Source organism: Nycticebus coucang, chromosome 21 (genome assembly GCF_027406575.1).
Source record: "Nycticebus coucang isolate mNycCou1 chromosome 21, mNycCou1.pri, whole genome shotgun sequence".
NCBI classification, from domain to species: Eukaryota; Metazoa; Chordata; class Mammalia; order Primates; family Lorisidae; genus Nycticebus; species Nycticebus coucang.
Window position 1 is genome coordinate 22,918,569 of NC_069800.1, and position 18,712 is coordinate 22,937,280.

Sequence of the window (18,712 nt, forward strand, 5' to 3'; positions counted from 1 at the left end):
TACTATCATTGCAGAATTTTGTCTGGCAGTGGCTTTGCTCACCTGAGCTATTTTGAGCCTTTGATCTGGCTTAGTCTAGGAGGACAAAAAGTTGCACATGTGTCAATGGGCCTCAGTCTTCTGGAGGCCAGGTAGACTCTTCTGGTGCCAAAGATGCTGTGACTTACACCACCCATAATCTTGTCAATTAATGAACTTTTTAATTCCACCTGGGTTGAACTTTCCCCTGCGTCAAAGACTTGCTTCACTAGGGCTATTTATAGTATTTGTCTTTAAATCAAGGATGCAGGTAACACATTTTATAATGATTTTATTATATAGTCTCTTTTCCTGGAGTTTTGCAAGTAAAAGATTGCATAAGAACCAACTCTTTATTTCTCCTAAGTTCCACCTAAAGAACCAGGTCATATTACAATTGCTTGATGCATAATACCCAATGACTCAATAAATACTTTATAAAATAATGCAGTTTTTTTTCTTTCTTAAAACATAAAAAAGAATTAGGATTTCTCTGACTTGAAGCCCCTCCCCTTTTTACATTTATTTTTTGGGAATATCTTGGTGAAAAATTGTTCAAATGGTATTAAAATAAAATAGATAAAAGAGGTCCATATATTTCCCCATTTTTTTTCCCCTTTGGAAAAGTGCTATTCCCTGTTTTTGTGTCTGAATTTCCTGCAGTCTTCTGAATCTAAAAGACAGGAGTAGAAATTCCACTATTTGGGGCTCTTTAGTAGAATCATAGCATTATGCCATGCTAGTCTTTTATTTTAAAGCCCTTTTAAAAGCAGGCCTCACATTTGCCCCTGAAATGCCCCACTCTCTACCCAGTTTGAGGCAAGAGAAATTTGGAATCTGAGACTCCAGCAAGGTGCCTTATGACTAAGTAACATTTGGTTTAAAGTGGGTGTTTTCTTGATGTGATACATTTCCATTGCATTATTTATTTTTTTTTGCATTATTTATTTTTAAAGAAATCATTGCAAAATTCCCTTTCTCTTCCACATTCCTAAGCCCCTTTCTTTCTAAACTTTCACAGACGTGATTAGTTTCATGATGACAACTCCAGAGAAAAGATTATGCTTAAGTCACATTTGTATTAAATAAGTTATATATAAAAACTGCTTATGACGTTTACAACCTTGGTCTCTTTCCCCCTTTGCCTCTCTTGGAAACGCCAGTGGGACTCGAATCACACCCACTACGGTCTCCAGCTTCTTCCGCTGGCTTCTTTTTTGTCCCCGCCCCTCCTCCTGCCCACGTCGCCCCAGGAGGACTTCTTAGGAGCGCAGGAGGCATCGCAGACGGCCGGGGCAGCTCCCCATGGCAGTCACCCGGGCCTGGCGAACACCCCCTAGTGTAACGCATGAAAATACTCCTGTGGTGTATACAAACGTCCAGGACCGCGAATCAGGAGGGCGCTGCCGCAAGCGGGCAGATCCGCGCAGCCGGTTTGTGTAGCTGAAGCGCAGGGGACGCCGCTGCACCTGCTCCATAGCTCAGTACTCCCGGGCCTCCTGGAACTGCTTGACGTAGTCCTCGTCCGAGGGGCTCTCCGCGCACTTCTGCCCGTTGTTGGGCGGCCGGGCCTCGTTGTACCTGCTCCAGTCGCCCTTGCAGATGATCCAGGGCAGCACGTCCACTTTGTAGTGCAGCTCCGCCGAGAACTCGGTGCTGATGAGGTTGGGGGTCCCCGCCCCTTTGCCCCTGGTGATGAGCTGCATGTTGTCGCCATAGCAGCAGTGCTGGGCGGCCAGCGTGGTGCTCTCCAGGGACAGCATGGAGCGGATGCAGTACCGGGCCGTGGGCTTGTAGATCTCCAGCTTCTCCTTGGGCCCGCTGGCGTCCTTCCAGCGGAAGTCCTTGCGCTTGATGCGGTCGAAGACGTCGGCCGTGCTGTAGGCCACCTCGGTTGGGTAGGAGCAGGGGCAGCTGGGCAGGTCGTTGAGCACCTTGTGCATGTACTTCTTCAAGAACTCGCTTTTGCAGCTCATCCACCGCTCGCAGCTGTCCATGTCTGAAAAAGGCCACACAGACACCCTCTCACCACACGCACCACCGGTGGGTCCACAGGGTGACATTGAGGTCAACTCCCCTCTTAGTTTCAGAGGCCCCTGCAGCCGTCTCGCACGACTAGACACGGATGAGCATTCTCACCTCCCTTGACCTCCGGAACTTCTTTGTTCACAAGACTTCCTCCCACTCCCCACCCCCAGTTTAAAACATTAAATATTTTCAGGACCGGTGTGGTGGCTCACGTCTACAGTCCTAGCACCCTGAGAGGCTGAGGCAGGTGGATTGCTGGAGCTCAGGAGTTCGAGACCAGCCTGAGCAACAGTGAGACCCTATCTCTGAAAAACAGCTGGGCATTGTGGTGGGCGCCTATAGTCCCAGCTACTTGGGAGGCTGAGGCAAGAGGATCACTTGAGCCCAAAAGAGTTTGAGGTTGCTGTGAGCTATGACCCCATGGCATTCTACTGTAGATGACAAAGTGAGACTCTTGTCAAAAAAAAAAAAAAATTCAGATACATAAAAAAGTAAAGAGAATATACTTGTATGATGATTACCCATATTCTGCTCCCCAGATTTAACCATCATATTTGCTCCACCTTTTAAACATTTTTTCTGAAGTACATATTACTACCACTAAATTTTAGCAAGCATCTTCCAAAAAAAAAAAAAAAATGGATATTTTCCTGTATAACCATTGTCACTCCTAACAAAATGAACAATGCAGAGGGGTGTTTTGAATTTCCTCTCTAAATAAGTGACATGATGGAAAAGACCTCAAAGAAACATTTGTAGGACTAAGGTTTATTTCCGCTGCTCCTGGATGGGTTTAAAATAGAACTAGTCTCCCAACCTCTTAACTGAAGATTGGCAGTAACAATCCCTGTCTGCAAATTCACAGAGTAAGATGTCTCAGAGAGGAAGGGACTTCAGGTGCCTGCTTTTAGGGAGGCGGAGGCCAGAGACATGTAGGCCTAGGTCAGAACCCAGAAGAGTTGTGTTTGGTTCTTTCAGTATTAAAAAATATTGATAGTTGCTGATATTTCAGAATTAGGCAATTTCAATTATAAATATGGCACCCTGGATTCATTTGAATAATCAAGAGACAGATTTCTGCCGGTCCTGTATTCCCTCAGGGGAACACCTGGCCCCATGAACAGGTGAACGATGACCCCTACTTGGCAAGGGCAGGAGGTCCCCAGTTCAGCACAGCCCCTGGTTGATTCCTTCATTCATAGATGACCTCTTGGTGCCTTAGTCATCTGAGTCTGGGACCTCAGGTTTAATGAATGTCTCAGATCCTGAGCCAAAATGATTCCAGTGAAAATGCTTGTTTGGGAGATGAATCCAGGAAACACCAGCAGGGGGTGGGAAAGTGAGATAGAGAAGGGAGGGAAGCCAATGTAGGGTTTGGATCAAACAAGCAGCCATTGCAAGGAAGTGGTAAACCACTGCTGGGCCCTGGGAAACCATGCAAAGAACACACCTCAGTGTTTCCCCCATGCAACTTTACCTTAGCCCTGTGCTGCTGGAAAACGGAGGAGGTTAAGAATCCCATCCTCCCTACCATTTGCATTCTGGAAAAGAGCTTACTGCCAAGAACCCCCTGTCCCCATAAGGACTTGGGTGAGATTCCCGAATGCCTCCTTGTGTACCTGCGATAAGGCCAGATACAGACCTTCCAAATTTCCTTTGTTTGCCTCAGAAATGGTTAGTTGAACTGTTTATCTCCGCTGATAGATCAAACTGGGTCTTTATCAAACTTCTCTCCTTCTTTAAGCACCTAAACTTTGCCCTTCCTCAGGCTGAGACAGCAGGCAGCCTGTCTAGAAGGAAACAGGCTGACCTCAGGGTGGAACATTCTCCAACCTGGGCTCTGATCATTCCAACCTTTCATCCCACTGTCCCTTATTTATTCCTCTATAAAAGGAAACCCTCTTTGCCTAGCCTTTAAGGTGCTTACAGACCTTATAGTCACTGTGCTCACTCTATTGTAATAACAGAGGGGTAACACCCCCCCTCCCCATCTTTTAAATAAATTCTCTACTAGGACTAGATTTGTTTTTACCTGATAGGGATCTGAGTATTTATCCACTGATGGGGGCAAGTCCTGGGCCTCCAGCCCACTGTGCATTCATGGGCAGGTAGGCTCCAGGGCCAGAGTGAGATGGCAAGCAAAGAAACACAGGTTTCTGTGGGGTTTCTGGGTGGAGGTTGGGGGTGGGTCACCAATGGCATCTGCTGCAGTGAGCTGCAGAGGGTAAGATGGGGCATATCTAAAGGAGCCAGCCACGGTGGGATGTGGGGTACTTTAGGGACACAAAGGAGAAAAGCCCCCAGGTGTTCACAAATGTAAGGTCAGTTCTGCAGGGCATGTGGCAGAGGGGGGGCTGAGGGGGAGGGCTTCAAGGAGCATGTGAGACCCTGCTGGTCCCGAGGCATGGCCAAGCTGTGTGGCAGCCACAGGGATCCTTCCTAGAGCTCCTCCAAGAGAACCTGCTGGGTGCACCTTGCAAACTGGCAGCCTCTGGCTATCACACCTTTGGATCTCTGATGGCTTTTACTCACCTCTGGCCGTTCCTGGCCAATGACTGAGTGTGAATGGCCTGATTCCTGGAGAGCATGGTGACCCTTTCCCAGAGCTGCCCCAGAATCTTTCTTGTAGTCCTCTTCCCTGTCCCCCTGCTTTGTAGGAGTCCAGCCTGCACCTCCATTTAAAAGCTCTCCCCGCCTAGTCCTGAGGCCTCCTTCATTGTTCTTCCTGGGCATTTCCCCAATACATCTCTTACATATCTAATCTCATCTTGGTATCTGAATCTTGGAGGACCCAAGCCACAGATGGGGGAGGGAGGGCACTCCAGGTAAGCCTTAATTATGCAAATTGAGGTTGAGCAAAAACAAATCTGGGGATGTCTGGGGCTGGGGGCAGAAAGGATAGGGAAGTAAGATTGTTGGTGTCATATTGTGGAAGTCTCATTCAGTTTAGCCTTGTTTAGAAGGTACTAGGAAGCCACTGCAGAAAGCTATTTATGGAGCTGGACGGTAAGAAAACCAATCTCACACTGATATCAATGGTAAGGGTCAAGGTGAGACACTCTGAGAGGGAACAGCACGTAGGATCAAGAGGGAAGGGACACAGAATGTGCAATGAACAGGGTCCAGAGTCTGTAATTCCATGGCTGCCACGCCTTGACTAAGCAATCGCTGAAAGATCGAAAGTTCAATCTCCGGAGTATCTGCAAAGCCTGTGGGATCACCTTCAAAGGACAAGGTCTTCAGAAACAAAATTCATGAGGCCTAAAAAAATGGATTTGTATGCTCCCCCAGGGTGGGCAGTAGTCCTCATAATTCATGTACTTGTAGGACATCTATTGACTTATTTTTAATTAATCAAACTTACATATGGTGTCGGTATGATGGGCATATTCTACATGCTTTATAAATATTAACTCACTTAGTTCTACAATAGTTCTGAGAGGTAGGCACTGTTACAGATCAGAAAACTAATGCACTGCATATACTAAGTTGCATAATTTGACCCTGTGCAAGTCATGATTTCTCCACCTTTCCTTTGTCTCTCTGCATCCTCATTGGATTTGTTTTTATAATAAATTATTATCAAGCATTTAAAAAATTATGATAGACTCTAGTAAAATCCAGGGGTGGGGACTCGTTTGGAAAATCAGAACATCTGGCAACTCTGGGTTGGTATTCAAATCCAATCAAACATGTCTATGAGAAGGACTGCAGGCAGCCTGCAAGCCCTGTGTTACCAGGGCCTCCGCCTCACCTCCAATCCCTTCACATACCTGAGGTCAGATTGCACCAAACAGGGGCCTTCTGCCATTGCTGACCTCGGGATGAAACTCCTCAATCTGCTGTGGCCCCTGGTGCTCCCTACTGCCCCCACACTGTGGAAATGCAGCTTTCTTTTCATCATAGTGTTGGCACCATTTCCCCACATACTTTCTTATGTGTCTTTCCTTTTTTTCTAGATTTGTTCTAATTAGACCCTTATCTAACCCCTATAGGCATTTGAGGAACCTATTTACCAAATTAACCCCAAACAGCTGGGCTGTAAACAAAAGAACAAAGAGAGAAAGGAAAAGGACTTAGGACTTGTGGCTGAGGAGCAGAGCTGAAGTGAAGAAGCTAAGTAAGAATCGGTGAGTGGCAAAAAGGAATTTTACCCTTCTACAATATTATAATTACATGCAGAGTTGCATGAAGCTATTTTTAAGAAGACAAGCTTGCACCTTGCACCTGAATAGCCATTTTTAATTTTGTATGGTCCATGTTGATTTGATGTGCTCTTGCACTTTCTAGCAGACAAGTACCAGAGCCTCCCAAGGCTTATAAAATATTCTTGCAGGGGGAGGGGGTACACAGTATTGAGGAAATTTCCTCTTTCACTCATCCCTCCCTCTGCTGGAGAACTGAGGGCAAAATTTCTTGATTTTATTGCAGTCTCTTAGCAAAGGCTGAGGAAAACCAGATTCCATGCGTCGTAAGCGCCTAATGTGTGGGCTGATTCCATGCCTAGAGGAGAGGGTGGTCTCTGTCTGTCTCTTGCTGGGGAGGCTGTCCAGTGAGCAAGGTGCACACAGCAGTGCCATAGGGCTCAGTCTGGGGTAGGAGGCACAGACTACTCTCTCCTGCTTGGACTGTATTCCCTGAGTGAAAAATATGCTGAGAGAATTGGACCCCACAAGAGGAAAACAAAAGATTTACATGGACCCAAGGATGGCATTGCAAAGGCAAAAGGAATCTCCAAAGCACTAAGTCAATATTTGGATGAAGCGGAAAAAAAAAAAAATCTTACCAACTTCAAACAGTTTGGTGGCATTAAACTCCTCACTTCCTGCAAGCAGACTTACTTCAGTGGCGGCTGTCCTGAAAGTGTCTTCAATTCCTAAACACAGAGAAGAGCTCATTTCCCCTAGTTATATGGAAAAAGCCATTTCCCAAATAAAAAAACAAATACACCTGAACAAAGCCTTTTTTGTATTCATTACTATTCATGGGCAGAAACTTGCCAACAGAGGAAACAGTAAAAAGCAGGTAGTAGCGCATGAAATACATTAAAACCCCAGATACCATTTGCACCACGAAATCAGATCCAAATGTGCCTGAATGAGTCCTAAGGAATTCAGTCACTAGGCCTGGGCGGCGGGGGACACATGTCTGCATGGCTGTCTGGTGGTGTCAGGGTGACAAACTAAACCAGAAGTGGTAGGTATACGATATTGGTTAATACCTTGTTTTTAGTGACTGACTGCCTGGGTTCAAATCACTGTTAGCCATGTGACCTGGGACAAACTATTTAAGTTTCAAGGTTCTATGCGCCTCAGTTTTCACATCTGCAAAATGAGAAGAACTAAATCTGTCCCCCAACTAGTGGGTTGAAAGAATTAAATACATTATATGTAAAGAAAATGCTTAGGGCAGTAAGTGGTAAGTGTCTGCTGACGTTTTTCCCTTAAATGTTTATCTAGTGCATTGAGGATACAGCAGCCCGTAGCCAACGACCAGGTATCTCACACAGCGTTCCTCAAACTGCAGCCCACGGGCCACATGAGGCGGTGTGATTGTATTTGTTCCTGTTTTGTTTTTTTTTTTACTTCAAACTAAGATATGTGCAGTGTGCATAGGAATTTGTTCATAGTTTTTTTTTTAAACTATAGTCCGGCCCTCCAATGGTCTGAGAGGCAGTGAATTGGTCCCCTGTTTAAAAAGTTTGAGGATGCCTGTTAGGACATCTGGATTGTCAATGATGCTTCAGACCTGAACCCAGCTTTCATCAAACTTCCTCGTTCTCCCAAACTCCTCGACCTCCCACTGTCACTCTCCAAACTATCACCTGGCTTCTGGCACCAACAGGAATCACGGGCAAGCTGAAGAAGTAAGAGGAGTGAGTGGAGGGCAGCGGGACATCTGATGAGGATGACTCGATTTCCCTTAAGAGGCTCTCTCTGATTTTATTTATGGGAGGCTCCACAAACCTATGGGTAGGGTTGAACCAGGGGACAGACTTTCACAGTGTAACCATCAGTCTTTCTAGTAAAGCTGAGAATCAACAAATAAGAGAAAAAGATCCTGAAAAAGGAAATCCCTCATGTTCCAGGGGAATCCTGAGAAGTTGTCATAAACAGGAACAAAGGAACAGAAAGGATGGAAGGAGGGCAAGGACAAAGGAGAAGAAGACATGTGAAGAGGGCGGCCAGCCACACTACTCTTAGTGGTGACGGGAGACCAGGAGAATGTCCAAATTCTTGCTGCCTGTGTCCATGGGTGGCTGAGGACAACGGCCTTCTTCCCGGTGCAGGTGGGAGAGTTTAATGGTTAAGAATATGGACTTTGTAGTCAGACCGCCTGGATTCAAACTGCGGATCGACTGCCTGTTATCCGTGTGCCTCTGGGCAGGTTAACTCCCTCTGCCTCAGTGTCCACAGCTGTCACGAGAGTACAGTGATGCACACCTATCTCATGAGGCCATTGTGAAGCCCAAATGAAATAATACACAGAATTTTAGAAATTTGCTTCATGGGTAAGTACTTAAAGAATCTTACTCATTACCATCTTTTCTACTTTTTCTCTTTCATCTTTGTCTTCTTTTGCGGCACCTTCTCACCTTTATTACCATCCCTCCCTTATCTATTTCTTCCAAGTTTCCTTCTCTTCCTTCTTCATTTTCTTCCTGTCCTCCTCTCCCTCCTCCTCATATTATTGTTATTTATTGGTTTACGGCCTACTCCAAATCCCATCCGACTTCCACCATGGCTCGTTAGGACCCACAGGGGAGGATCAGGAAACATATCTCCATGGTGCCCGACTTTTTTGAAATCCATCTGCATGGCGGACGTGAAGCCAGAACCACCACTTCTTACATTTCAGCCTTTTTTCTTTTCTTTTCTTTCTTTCTTTTTTTGTTTTGCAGTTTTTGGCCGGGGCTGGGTTTGAATCCGCCACCTCCGGCATATGGGGCCGGCGCCCTACTCCTTTGAGCCACAGGCACGGCCCTTTTTTCTACATTGGCCTTTTTGCTAACAAACACGTTCATTCCAATCCATCCTTCCTCTCTCTCCTCAGAACCCCCTTTGAACTTTTCACTTCTCTTTTGTTCCAAAGATCTCCAGTTTGAGAACAGCGTGTCTAGGGGTAGAAGTAGAAAGTGTGGGTGCAGGCATCAGGATTTTTGTCTTTGAAATTTCCTTCAGATGAAGCCATTAGGAATGTGTGGTTTCTTAAAAGGGCCTAAGATATTATTTTAGGCTGGTATTCTACCTGGCAATAGGGAACACATAGTAAAATTATAGGCCAGGAGTTGGTAAGCTTTTTGTAAAGGGTCAGAGAGTAAATATTTTAGATTGTGTGGGTCATATATGGTCTTAGCTACTGCTTCCTCTTCCTCCCCCACCGTCCTCTTCATTCTTTTCTTCTTCCCCCTCTTCCCGTCTTCTTCACAACCCTTTAAAAATGTATCAGCCCTACGCACACAGGTCACAGGCCAGACTTGGCCTGTTGGCCAACTCCTATAGTCAGTCATCATTATTGTTCACTCTCCATATGACCTCTCACCAAGTTCGCAATTAGTTTAGCTTTAAAGCACTGACAGAGCAGTATAGAGGGATAATTAATGGCCACATTGCCCCAGTTTGCTCCCCTGGGGGCCTTTGGCACTGGCGAGAATAACGGGCAAGGCTAACTGTGTGGTTTTTCTGTGGCTGGCTGTCAAGCCTCTTATCCTGGCTTCCTTATCAGACCATGAACGTCTGGTCTTCATGTGTCTCTTCAAGACACAAAACAAATCCCACATCAAAGGCCCAAACTAACCAGAGTCTCTCATTTAAATTAAATAAGTACAAAGTGGCATTGTCCTTTATGTTACAGTCACTGCAATTGTGCATTAGATGCAGAAAATCCATCTTTTCATCCATTAAGCTTATTATTATCTCTTGTATTGCTCTAGTCAGAAGGCTTATTAGGAAACAGTTTGCCTTTTTTAAAAGACAATTTCTGTAAGTTTTAAAATATAAAGGTAAAAGCTTCCTCTTGAACTTGGAGCCACACCCCCAGGTAAACTCACCTGGGCAGTTTGGACGGTCGCAGGTCCTTGATTCTGTCGCAGTGCAGGCATAGCCACAAGACCGGGTCCGTTTCTGGTTGCCATTCCCGCAGGTGACACTGCAGACAGACCAGAGACTCCAGTCACCTTCACCGTCTGTGGAATCTGGAAGGGAGCCAGGGAGATGGTCACTGACCTACCCCGAATAGTCCTCAGATCTCCCCAATAAGCAGCCCACCCACTGTTCACTTCCATCACTGGGGGAACCAGATAGCAGCCGGAGCTAACAGGCTTGTGGCTCCAGAGCTCATTCTAGGGGTCAGTCTGCTTTGTGAAGGGAGGGAAGTTTGAGGCACTGTGGTGCTCGGGTTATCCCTAGATGGGGCCCAGGAAAGGCTTATGGAGAAGGCACATGTTTACAGCGCATGGGATCATGGAATAATGTGCTAGGCCATTTCCAAAGGTGGCATGACCACTTCCAGAGAGAGAGAGAGAGAGACAGAGAGACAAAATTTATTTCCCTTTCTTAAGAATCTGGGCTAAACTGGCATCTTCTGGCTTTTGCTCTAGTCACTGTGAAAAAAGCTCAGGCTAAACCTGTGAATTATGGGACATCACATGAAAGGGAGAGACACATGGAGGGCCACTAACACACTGGACATGAGCAAATCCTTCTTGAACCTTCCCGCACTTCCCAGTAGACAGCTGAATGCAACTGGTGCCACCAGGTGTCAAGGAGCTGCCCAGTGACCCTGCCTGAACTTTTGGGCCACAAAATCATGAGAAGTAATAGACTGCTCTTATTCTAAGCCACCAAGTTTTGGATGGTTTGTTATACAACCAAAGGATTAACGTTAAAGGTAGAAATGGCCCCTTGAGGTCACTCCTCCACATCCGTCCAGTGAATATTTATTGAACCCTTATTATATGTCAGGCACAATCCCAGGTACTTGGGATACACCATTAAGTAGAACTCTCCAAGATCCTCACCCTGGTGGAATGAATTATTTCAGTGAGACGAGAGAAACAATCATTAATAAACACAAGGAATAAATTGTTTTGTACGTCAAATGTTGATGACCAGTGTACAAAAAGGAAAAATAGAGACCAGGCTCGGGGAACCCAGGATGAGAAGTGTGGGAGAGGCTGGTGCTTTATCAAGACTGACTTCTTCCTCTTATCAAAAGTAAAAGAAAGTCCTAGAGTAATTTGGTGACTTGTCCAAGGTCATCAGATTAATAGGAAGGAGACTCTGGGCTTTACCACGAAGGCCTTGCTCTCTAAAACCTGGCTCTTTTTCCAACACCCTCACCCGCTTTTTGCAAGATAATCTCTCTTGCTCTGCCCAATTCTTCCTACAGCCTTGGGGCCTCTCCTGGTGCCAAGTGTGGAGCTACAAGCATGTGCCTTGCAGGGAGGGAGTACCCTCTGTTCATAACAGGCCGTGACCATTGTTACTACGTAGGCCCTGCAAGAATGTCATCCACACATGTTTCTACCTGAACCGTGGGCCCGTGCCAGCCTCCCTGGCTGTCGTTTACGTGGTGTTCACTCTGAATGCTCCTCAGGCGAATACCAGGCCTCTAAACTGCCTCAGCCCACTCAACAGAGTCAGAGGGGCCATGGAACTTCATGGTCGTGGCCTTTTCCTTAACTCTGAGCCAGAGTTTGCTCACACCTGCCCCTAGGGCCCCATCCATTTCTCTCCCCCTCCCCAGACAAGACTTCTTCACTTTGATTTTCTTCTAAGAAATGGTTCTACAGCCACATAGCCAAGCATACGTTTGAAACTACTGCTTTGTGTCAGGGAATTGGGCTGCCTTTCCCTGCCTGGGCTTCCTTCCTCTCTACCATCTCTTATTGGGGATCAACAGGAAGGGCAGTTGGCTTGTCTTGGTAAAGTCCCTGAGAACACCAGAGTCGTGCCTGGAAGAATCACACAACTGCATCCAGGTGCGGTGGGTTATACACACACATGCACACACTCAGTCACATCCTGCATATACCACAGGGGCCAGAGTTTATTAAAGGCAACAAACACAGGCCGGGTGTGGTGGCTCACACCTGTAATCCTAGCACTCTGGGATGCCAAGTGGGTGGACAGCTTGAGCTCAGGAGTTCGAGAACACGTCTCTACTAAAAAAATAGAAAAACTAGCTGGGCGTCATGGCCGGTGTATGGGAGCCTGAGGCAAGAGGATAACTGGAACCCAGGAGTCTGAGGTTGCAGTGAACTATATAACACCATGACATTCTATCCTGGAGCAACAGAGTAAGACTGTCTCCAAAAAACAAAAAAGCGAGGGGAGGGGGGACAAAAATAAAAACACAAGTACAGATTATATAAAATAATGTTTTAATACTCAGAAAAAGGACAAAGTGCGTAAGTCCGAAAAAGCTTATGCAATCAGGCAGGCAGAGTTCACAGGACTTGTGGGGTGGGTGCCAGCATAAGATACAACCAAATGATGTCAAGTGGTATCAAAAACATAGGGTCCTCGACCACTGTGAAATTTCTTATAGCCTTGCTTCTCCATTAAAGTTCAGAGAGAACAAATTTGGGGAAATATTATCCCTGAACTTTGAGATTTTAGCTTTCAGCTCACTGTGAGACTTATATTGGAATCTCTGTGTGTCATAATTTCTCGTTTTGGTTTCTCAGATCTAAATTATTAAATGTTAATGCTAAATCAGAGGATGTGAAGAATGATGCTCACGTAATTCCTCTCCCCAAATCCAGCTCCATGGTTATTTCCTCTTCCCTTCATCCCACTGGGCCATATGACGTGCTTGGGCCAATGGGATAGCAGAAAGCATGATGCATACAGAGGCTTGAGAACTGCCCAGGAACTAGGCCTTGTTCTTTCCAGCCAGGGAGAACTCTTAACTCTTCCACCTCCAGGCAAACCACAGATGAGAGAGAGAGAGAGAGAGAGAGAGCGCGCGTGCCTTTTTATTCTTTTAAGCTCATAAATATTGAGGGTGGTTTCTTAAGCAGCAAAAGCTAACTGTTGCAAATACACCATAAAATCCTCCCTAAAATATGCTCCCTAGACAGCTGCCAGACTCTGGAACTATCAAGGATTTATTATCACAGTTAAATGGCTTTCTCATGTTTTTATTTCACTTGCTCACAAAACCATTTCATTTCCAGAGATTTTCCTTTTAATATGAATCCCCCAAAGCTAGGCACAAATCAGGTACAGTTACTCATTTCTATTGAGGATAGCAATGGAATGAAACCTTCTCTTAGGAAAACTCAGACATGTGAGCTCACCACCCCAGAGCCTTCATAGCATGCTGGCCCAGAGCACCATCCTGGCAAAGACTCTCCTCTTGGGGACTTCTATTTGTTTAATGTGTTCAAAGGACAGAAAGGGAGTTTCAGACTGGGACAAAACTTCACTGACAGTATTCCTTTCTGCTGTAATAAAACAAGCCTGTTCTCATTTGCTCACCTACCAGGGAGTGCTGCTCTAAGCACAAAATGAATGTGAGCGGCAATAATTGCAAAGATAACAACAATGAAAGGAAAAAACAGTTCCTGGGAACATTTATACCGTGCTTTGACAACCCCTTGCTGTGACATCAAAGAGTTCAAGGAGGGAGGAAACAATCCTCAGTGCAGTGGGCTGGGTTTCAAAGATGCCATTTGAAATGTCAAAGTAGTCCTTTGATACCTTCTGGGCACTATAGATCTGTGGGCCGGTTATAGTGTCCTGGAAATTAAAGTGACTTGGGTTTCAACAGGCATTCAGCCTGTTGCACTAATCCTAAATGATAGTGGCTACCACATTTTGAGGCCTTGCTTTAACTAGCTCCTCTGTTCATCCACACCGACTTACCTCCTACAGTAACCCTTCAGGGTAGGTGGAAACCGCCTCCTTTTATGGACAAGGAAATTGAGGCTCAGAGAGGTTAAGGTACTTGCCTGAAGTCACACAGCTTGCACACAGCAGAACTGTCTTCTCTCACTACCCTATTCTAAAGCTTAGTACTCTAGAAGCTTTGATTCTGCCCCAAGTTGGCCTCCCTTCTCTACCATACCCATTTATGTGGCCAAAATTCAACAACACAAAGAAAATCTCCCGAAACAAAATCACTGTGCAATTTTCTATTAGAAGAAGATCAGGGTCAGTTAGAGAATTTCAAAGAACTGAACACTGACCCAGGTAACAATAAGCAGTGTGCACCTAATTTCATTACGTAGTCTATTCTAAGTAATTTGGGAAGGTTAGTCAGAGAAATATTTATTTGGACTCTCTCTTTACTCTGGATACCTTGACGTATCTACCCGGTGGGTATTTAGAATGCGGTATTTCAAACGTGTACTTTCTATATTGTGCTCACGTTGGCAGCACATACACACATACCTTCTATAATTGAGCTGGCTCATGGCGTCACCACATATGTTTCCCTATCATCACGAATTAGCTCTGTCTTCTGTTGCATTTTTATAAATCATTCAACAGAGGCCATTGAATCCTCCTAATGTCACGTAGGATTTTTTGAAAAAATATACCTTGCCCACAAACATTTAAATTATTAATAAAAATCTCACCTTCAAAACTCTGAGATCTATCTCCTCTGCAAAGGCCAGCGCCTGTGGCATTTTCAGCCTGTCTTTTAGCAAGTTCCTAGATACAGGGACTTGCATTGCTTTGCTGTTACATGAACTTCACCTTCCTGGGAGGTGTGTTCTCTCCCTGTGTCCTCTACAATAGCACCCAATATAGGGATACATATTTAGAAAATGATAGTTTTTTGCTGATGGAAATAAAAGAGGGAATTCTTAGCTCATCTGATGCTGTATGAAATTCTGGAAATCCCATGCCCCTTGTGAGCTATTCTGAGAACAATGATCATTCATTCATTCTGCAAATGCTGCTGAGCACCTACAATGGGCTTAGAGTCCTGCTACTCACAGTACGGTTGCAGGGCTGGCAGAGTCAGCTGCATCCGGGCTCCTGCCCTTTTCCTCCACCTCCTTCACCACAGTTTATTTGTTTGTTTGTTTGTTTTGAGACAGAGTCTCACTATGTCACCCTCTGTAGAATGCCGTGGCTTCACAGCTCACAGCAACCTCAAACTCTTGGGCTCAAGTGATTCTCTTGCCTTAGCCTCAAAAGTAGCTGGGATTACAGGCACCCGCCACAATGCCTGTTTATTTTTTGTTGTACTTGTCATTGTTGTTTAGCTGGCCCAGGCTGGGTTCAAACCCGCCACCCGTGGTGTATGTGGCTGGCGCGTTAACCACTGTGCTACAGGCGCACACCACAGTTTTAACAAGCTCCCCGGGCTGTTTGTATGCACATTAACATCTGACAGGCACTGGGTGGATGAGATTTTCTTTATGGAGTAGCAATCCTGATATCTAGTCTAACAATGGGGAAGATATTAAGAGGTACTTCCAAATCAGAAAAGATGGGAGCTTCTCTGCAACCCAGGCAAGCTGGAAAGTCCTGATGCAGGGAGATCCACAGGTACCCCAGGTCTGGGAATCTGTGGGGAGGGTGGCTGGGGAGTCACAGTAACTGCTCCAGTAGAAGGAAATTCTATCCTCAGGATTGAAATAGAGGGGATATTCTTAATGTTCATGAATTCAGCAACAGGTACTCTGTGAAAGTTTTAGGGGTGTCCAACCAACTGACCATGGGCCCATGCAGATTATATGTGGACTTTTACGCTTATCTATGGTATCAGATATTACAAAAATTAGGCTCAGACTTTTTTTTCTTACTCAGAAGCTTTTGTTAGGGTTTGTGTATTTAATGTGTGGCCCAAGAAAACTGTTATCCTTCCAAAGTGTGACAGAAAGAAAAATGGTTGGACACCCTGCCGGTGGTCTTCCAACTTCAGTTAGCATGAGAATCCCTAGTGACACTGATTGAACAAAGACACTAACAAAAAAGCAAACAACAGATTCCAAGTTACACTTCTAGACCTCTTCATTCAGGAGACAGAGAGCAGTGAACATCAACCCGGACAGTAGAGTCACCCTTGGAGCTTTAAAAAATACTGACTGACCCCTAAACATGCCAAGTTAATTGATCTGGAGAGAAAGGCAAGGCAAGTTAAAAAAAAAAAATTCCTCAGGGGAGTATAGTGAGCACCGAGGTTGAGAACCATTGACCTCAATGCATCAGGTCCCACAGGAGCACTGGTTCAAACAGATTTCTGTGTCCTACCCCAAAGTGTCTGATTTAGTAGGTATGGAGTGAGGCCTAAAAGTCTGCGTTTCCATCACATTCCAGCACAGGTGCTACTGATGCTGTTAGTTTCAAGAAAATGCTAGAAAAATCCTTATAGACATTGGCCTAGGCAAAGAACTTATGATGAAGACCCCAAAGGCAATCACAGCAACAATAAAAACTAACAAATAGGACCTGGTTAAATTAAAAAGCTTCTGCACAGCCAACAACACCATATATAGGGTGATTAGATGACCTGCAGAGTGGGAGACGACAGTTGGCCTGCTATCCATCCGATAAAGAGCTGATAACCAACCAGAATCTATAAAGAACTCAAGCAAATAGGCAAGAAAAAAAATCAAACAACCCCATTAAAAAGTAGGCGAAAGACATGAAAAGAAGCTGTTCAAAAGAAGATAGACTAATGGCCAGTAAACATACTGGTTTGGAGGCTGCACTTTGAGGACTAGCGGTAGATAGGAAAGGATTTGGGACCCCTTTTCTAACATGCAACTGAGGAATTCTGATGCCAAGTATTTGAGCCCCACTTTTAGAAACAGTGCTCTATGTGGGCTAGGCAAACAGCTTAAGCAATCTCAAGTTGGCGTCCAGGCATACTCTGCTTTTCTCTCATTCAATAGTAGTGGCCTTTTCCTCCCATTCCTATCTTCCAACCCAAGCCTTCATTTCAATACACACTCAACTCTGTGGTATAGGTTGCATGTTTGTCTCCATGGACCTCTTGTTTAATTCTGACCCTCACTGTTGGAGGGGGCGCCTAAAGGGAGGTGTTTGGTTCATGGCTGGCTCATGAATGGCTCAGTGTTGTCCTCATGGAAATGAACAAGTTCTCAATCTGTTAGTTCCTGAAAGAGCTGGGTGTTAAAAAGAGCCTCGTTTCCCCTCCCCCACCTTGTCTCCTCTCTCACTATGTGATCCCTTCACACACTGGCTCCCCTTTATCTCCACCCTGAATGGAAGCAGCCTGAAGCCCTTGCCAAATGTAGATGCCTAATTCTGAACTTTTCCAGATGTCAAAATTGTGAGCCAAATAGACCTTTTAAAGTTCAAGTTGCTTCACTTCTCCAGGCTTTAGTTTTCTCATGTGTAAAATGGGGTATCTGCTTTAGAGAGCTGATTTAAGGCGATAATATATGTGAAATGCCATGAAGAAGGAAGGGCATGGTAATTACTATATGTATGTTGGCTGCTATGCCCAATAATTCCTCTTGGGAAACAGATAAATTGGACTTCCTCTGGGAAAAGCGATGGTTTCTTTCACTAGCCTCCTGGCTGGAAGAGGTATGGTGTTCCCTTTCTGCTGCCTTAGCATTTGATGTATGACTCTAACATGGCACAATTTTTCTCTATCAGCTAATTTGTGTGCTAATCGTTACTCCCTTTTTCCAAAGATGGGTGGGATCCTCTTCGTGGAAGTAACGTGTTTTGTTCATTTTTGGATTCCCGGTACTTAGCAGTAGTGCTAGACACAAGACATGCTATTGAAGATTGCTGGTTGACCAACTAAATACGCCATTAGAAAAAAAATTGTCTTGCTATTCTGTTGCCTAGAATCACCTATTAATGAGAAGAAATGATTCTCCAAAATATAACCAGTCTTTCTGGTAGAAAAAGGGAGTAAAGATTAGCACACAAATGGTACAAGACAAGTCATCCTCTTCACATATTGTTTACTACTAAGTCCACCAATGGATGGTGAAGCCACAGAACATCATGATGTTGGGTGTGTTTATAAGATACCACAAATTCTCTGCCTAATTTCCCACCAAGGATGGCCAGATGCTTGCCAAATTTGTTTCCTTTTTTTTCTTGGACACACAAAATAATTTCTCAGACTCCCTTGCATCTAGGTGGGGCCATATGACCAAGTCTTACCAGTAGAATTTGAGTAGATCTGATGCATGTCACCCCCTCCTCAGGCTAAGAGGAGTAAGAATGTGGTGGCTTTTCCAGGCTCCCTCTCTTTCCTTGGCTACTAGTTGGATGCAGAGGAACAGGTGGTGGAGCTCCAAGGTGGGAAGAGGCTGGATCTCTGAACGGCTAAGTGGAGGTGAGCTCCCCCTACCCTGCCTCCCATCCAAACTCAAGTGAGAAATGAACTTTTATTATTTCATATCACTGAATTTAGAAGTTGTTACCTCACCTATTCTACTTTAAAAACATGGGAAACTAGAAGTCCCAACTTGGGGTTGTAAAGTTTAGCAGAGGGGCATATTTATTTTGATGACCTATGACATACATGCTGTGTGGATCCAGCCAAGGGCCATTTGACCTCCAATGTCAAACATAACACAGTTGCCCGGTCAAAGGAAGCAGCCATATACATCTCTTTTTCTAAATTGATTTTCAATGTGAATTTTTATAGTGAAAGTTACAAGAAAGTTAAATTGAGGATTTCTAAAATTTGGGGGAAAGCAGAAAGAACC

At 45.0% G+C, this 18,712-nt stretch overlaps 1 protein-coding gene across 1 annotated transcript in view; it reads right to left on the reverse strand.

Moving 5' to 3' along the window:
- Positions 1-347: 347 nt before the first annotated feature.
- Positions 348-18,712, reverse strand: part of ISM1 (isthmin 1) — a 77,694-nt gene continuing 59,329 nt past the window's right edge. Inside the window, exons 4-6 of the mRNA XM_053574494.1 lie at positions 10,097-10,240; positions 6,833-6,922; positions 348-2,017 (exon numbers count right to left, since the gene is read on the reverse strand). Of these exons, the coding sequence (XP_053430469.1) occupies positions 1,500-2,017; positions 6,833-6,922; positions 10,097-10,240 (752 nt within the window). The 3' untranslated portion in view covers positions 348-1,499. The remainder of the gene's footprint in view (positions 2,018-6,832; positions 6,923-10,096; positions 10,241-18,712) is intronic.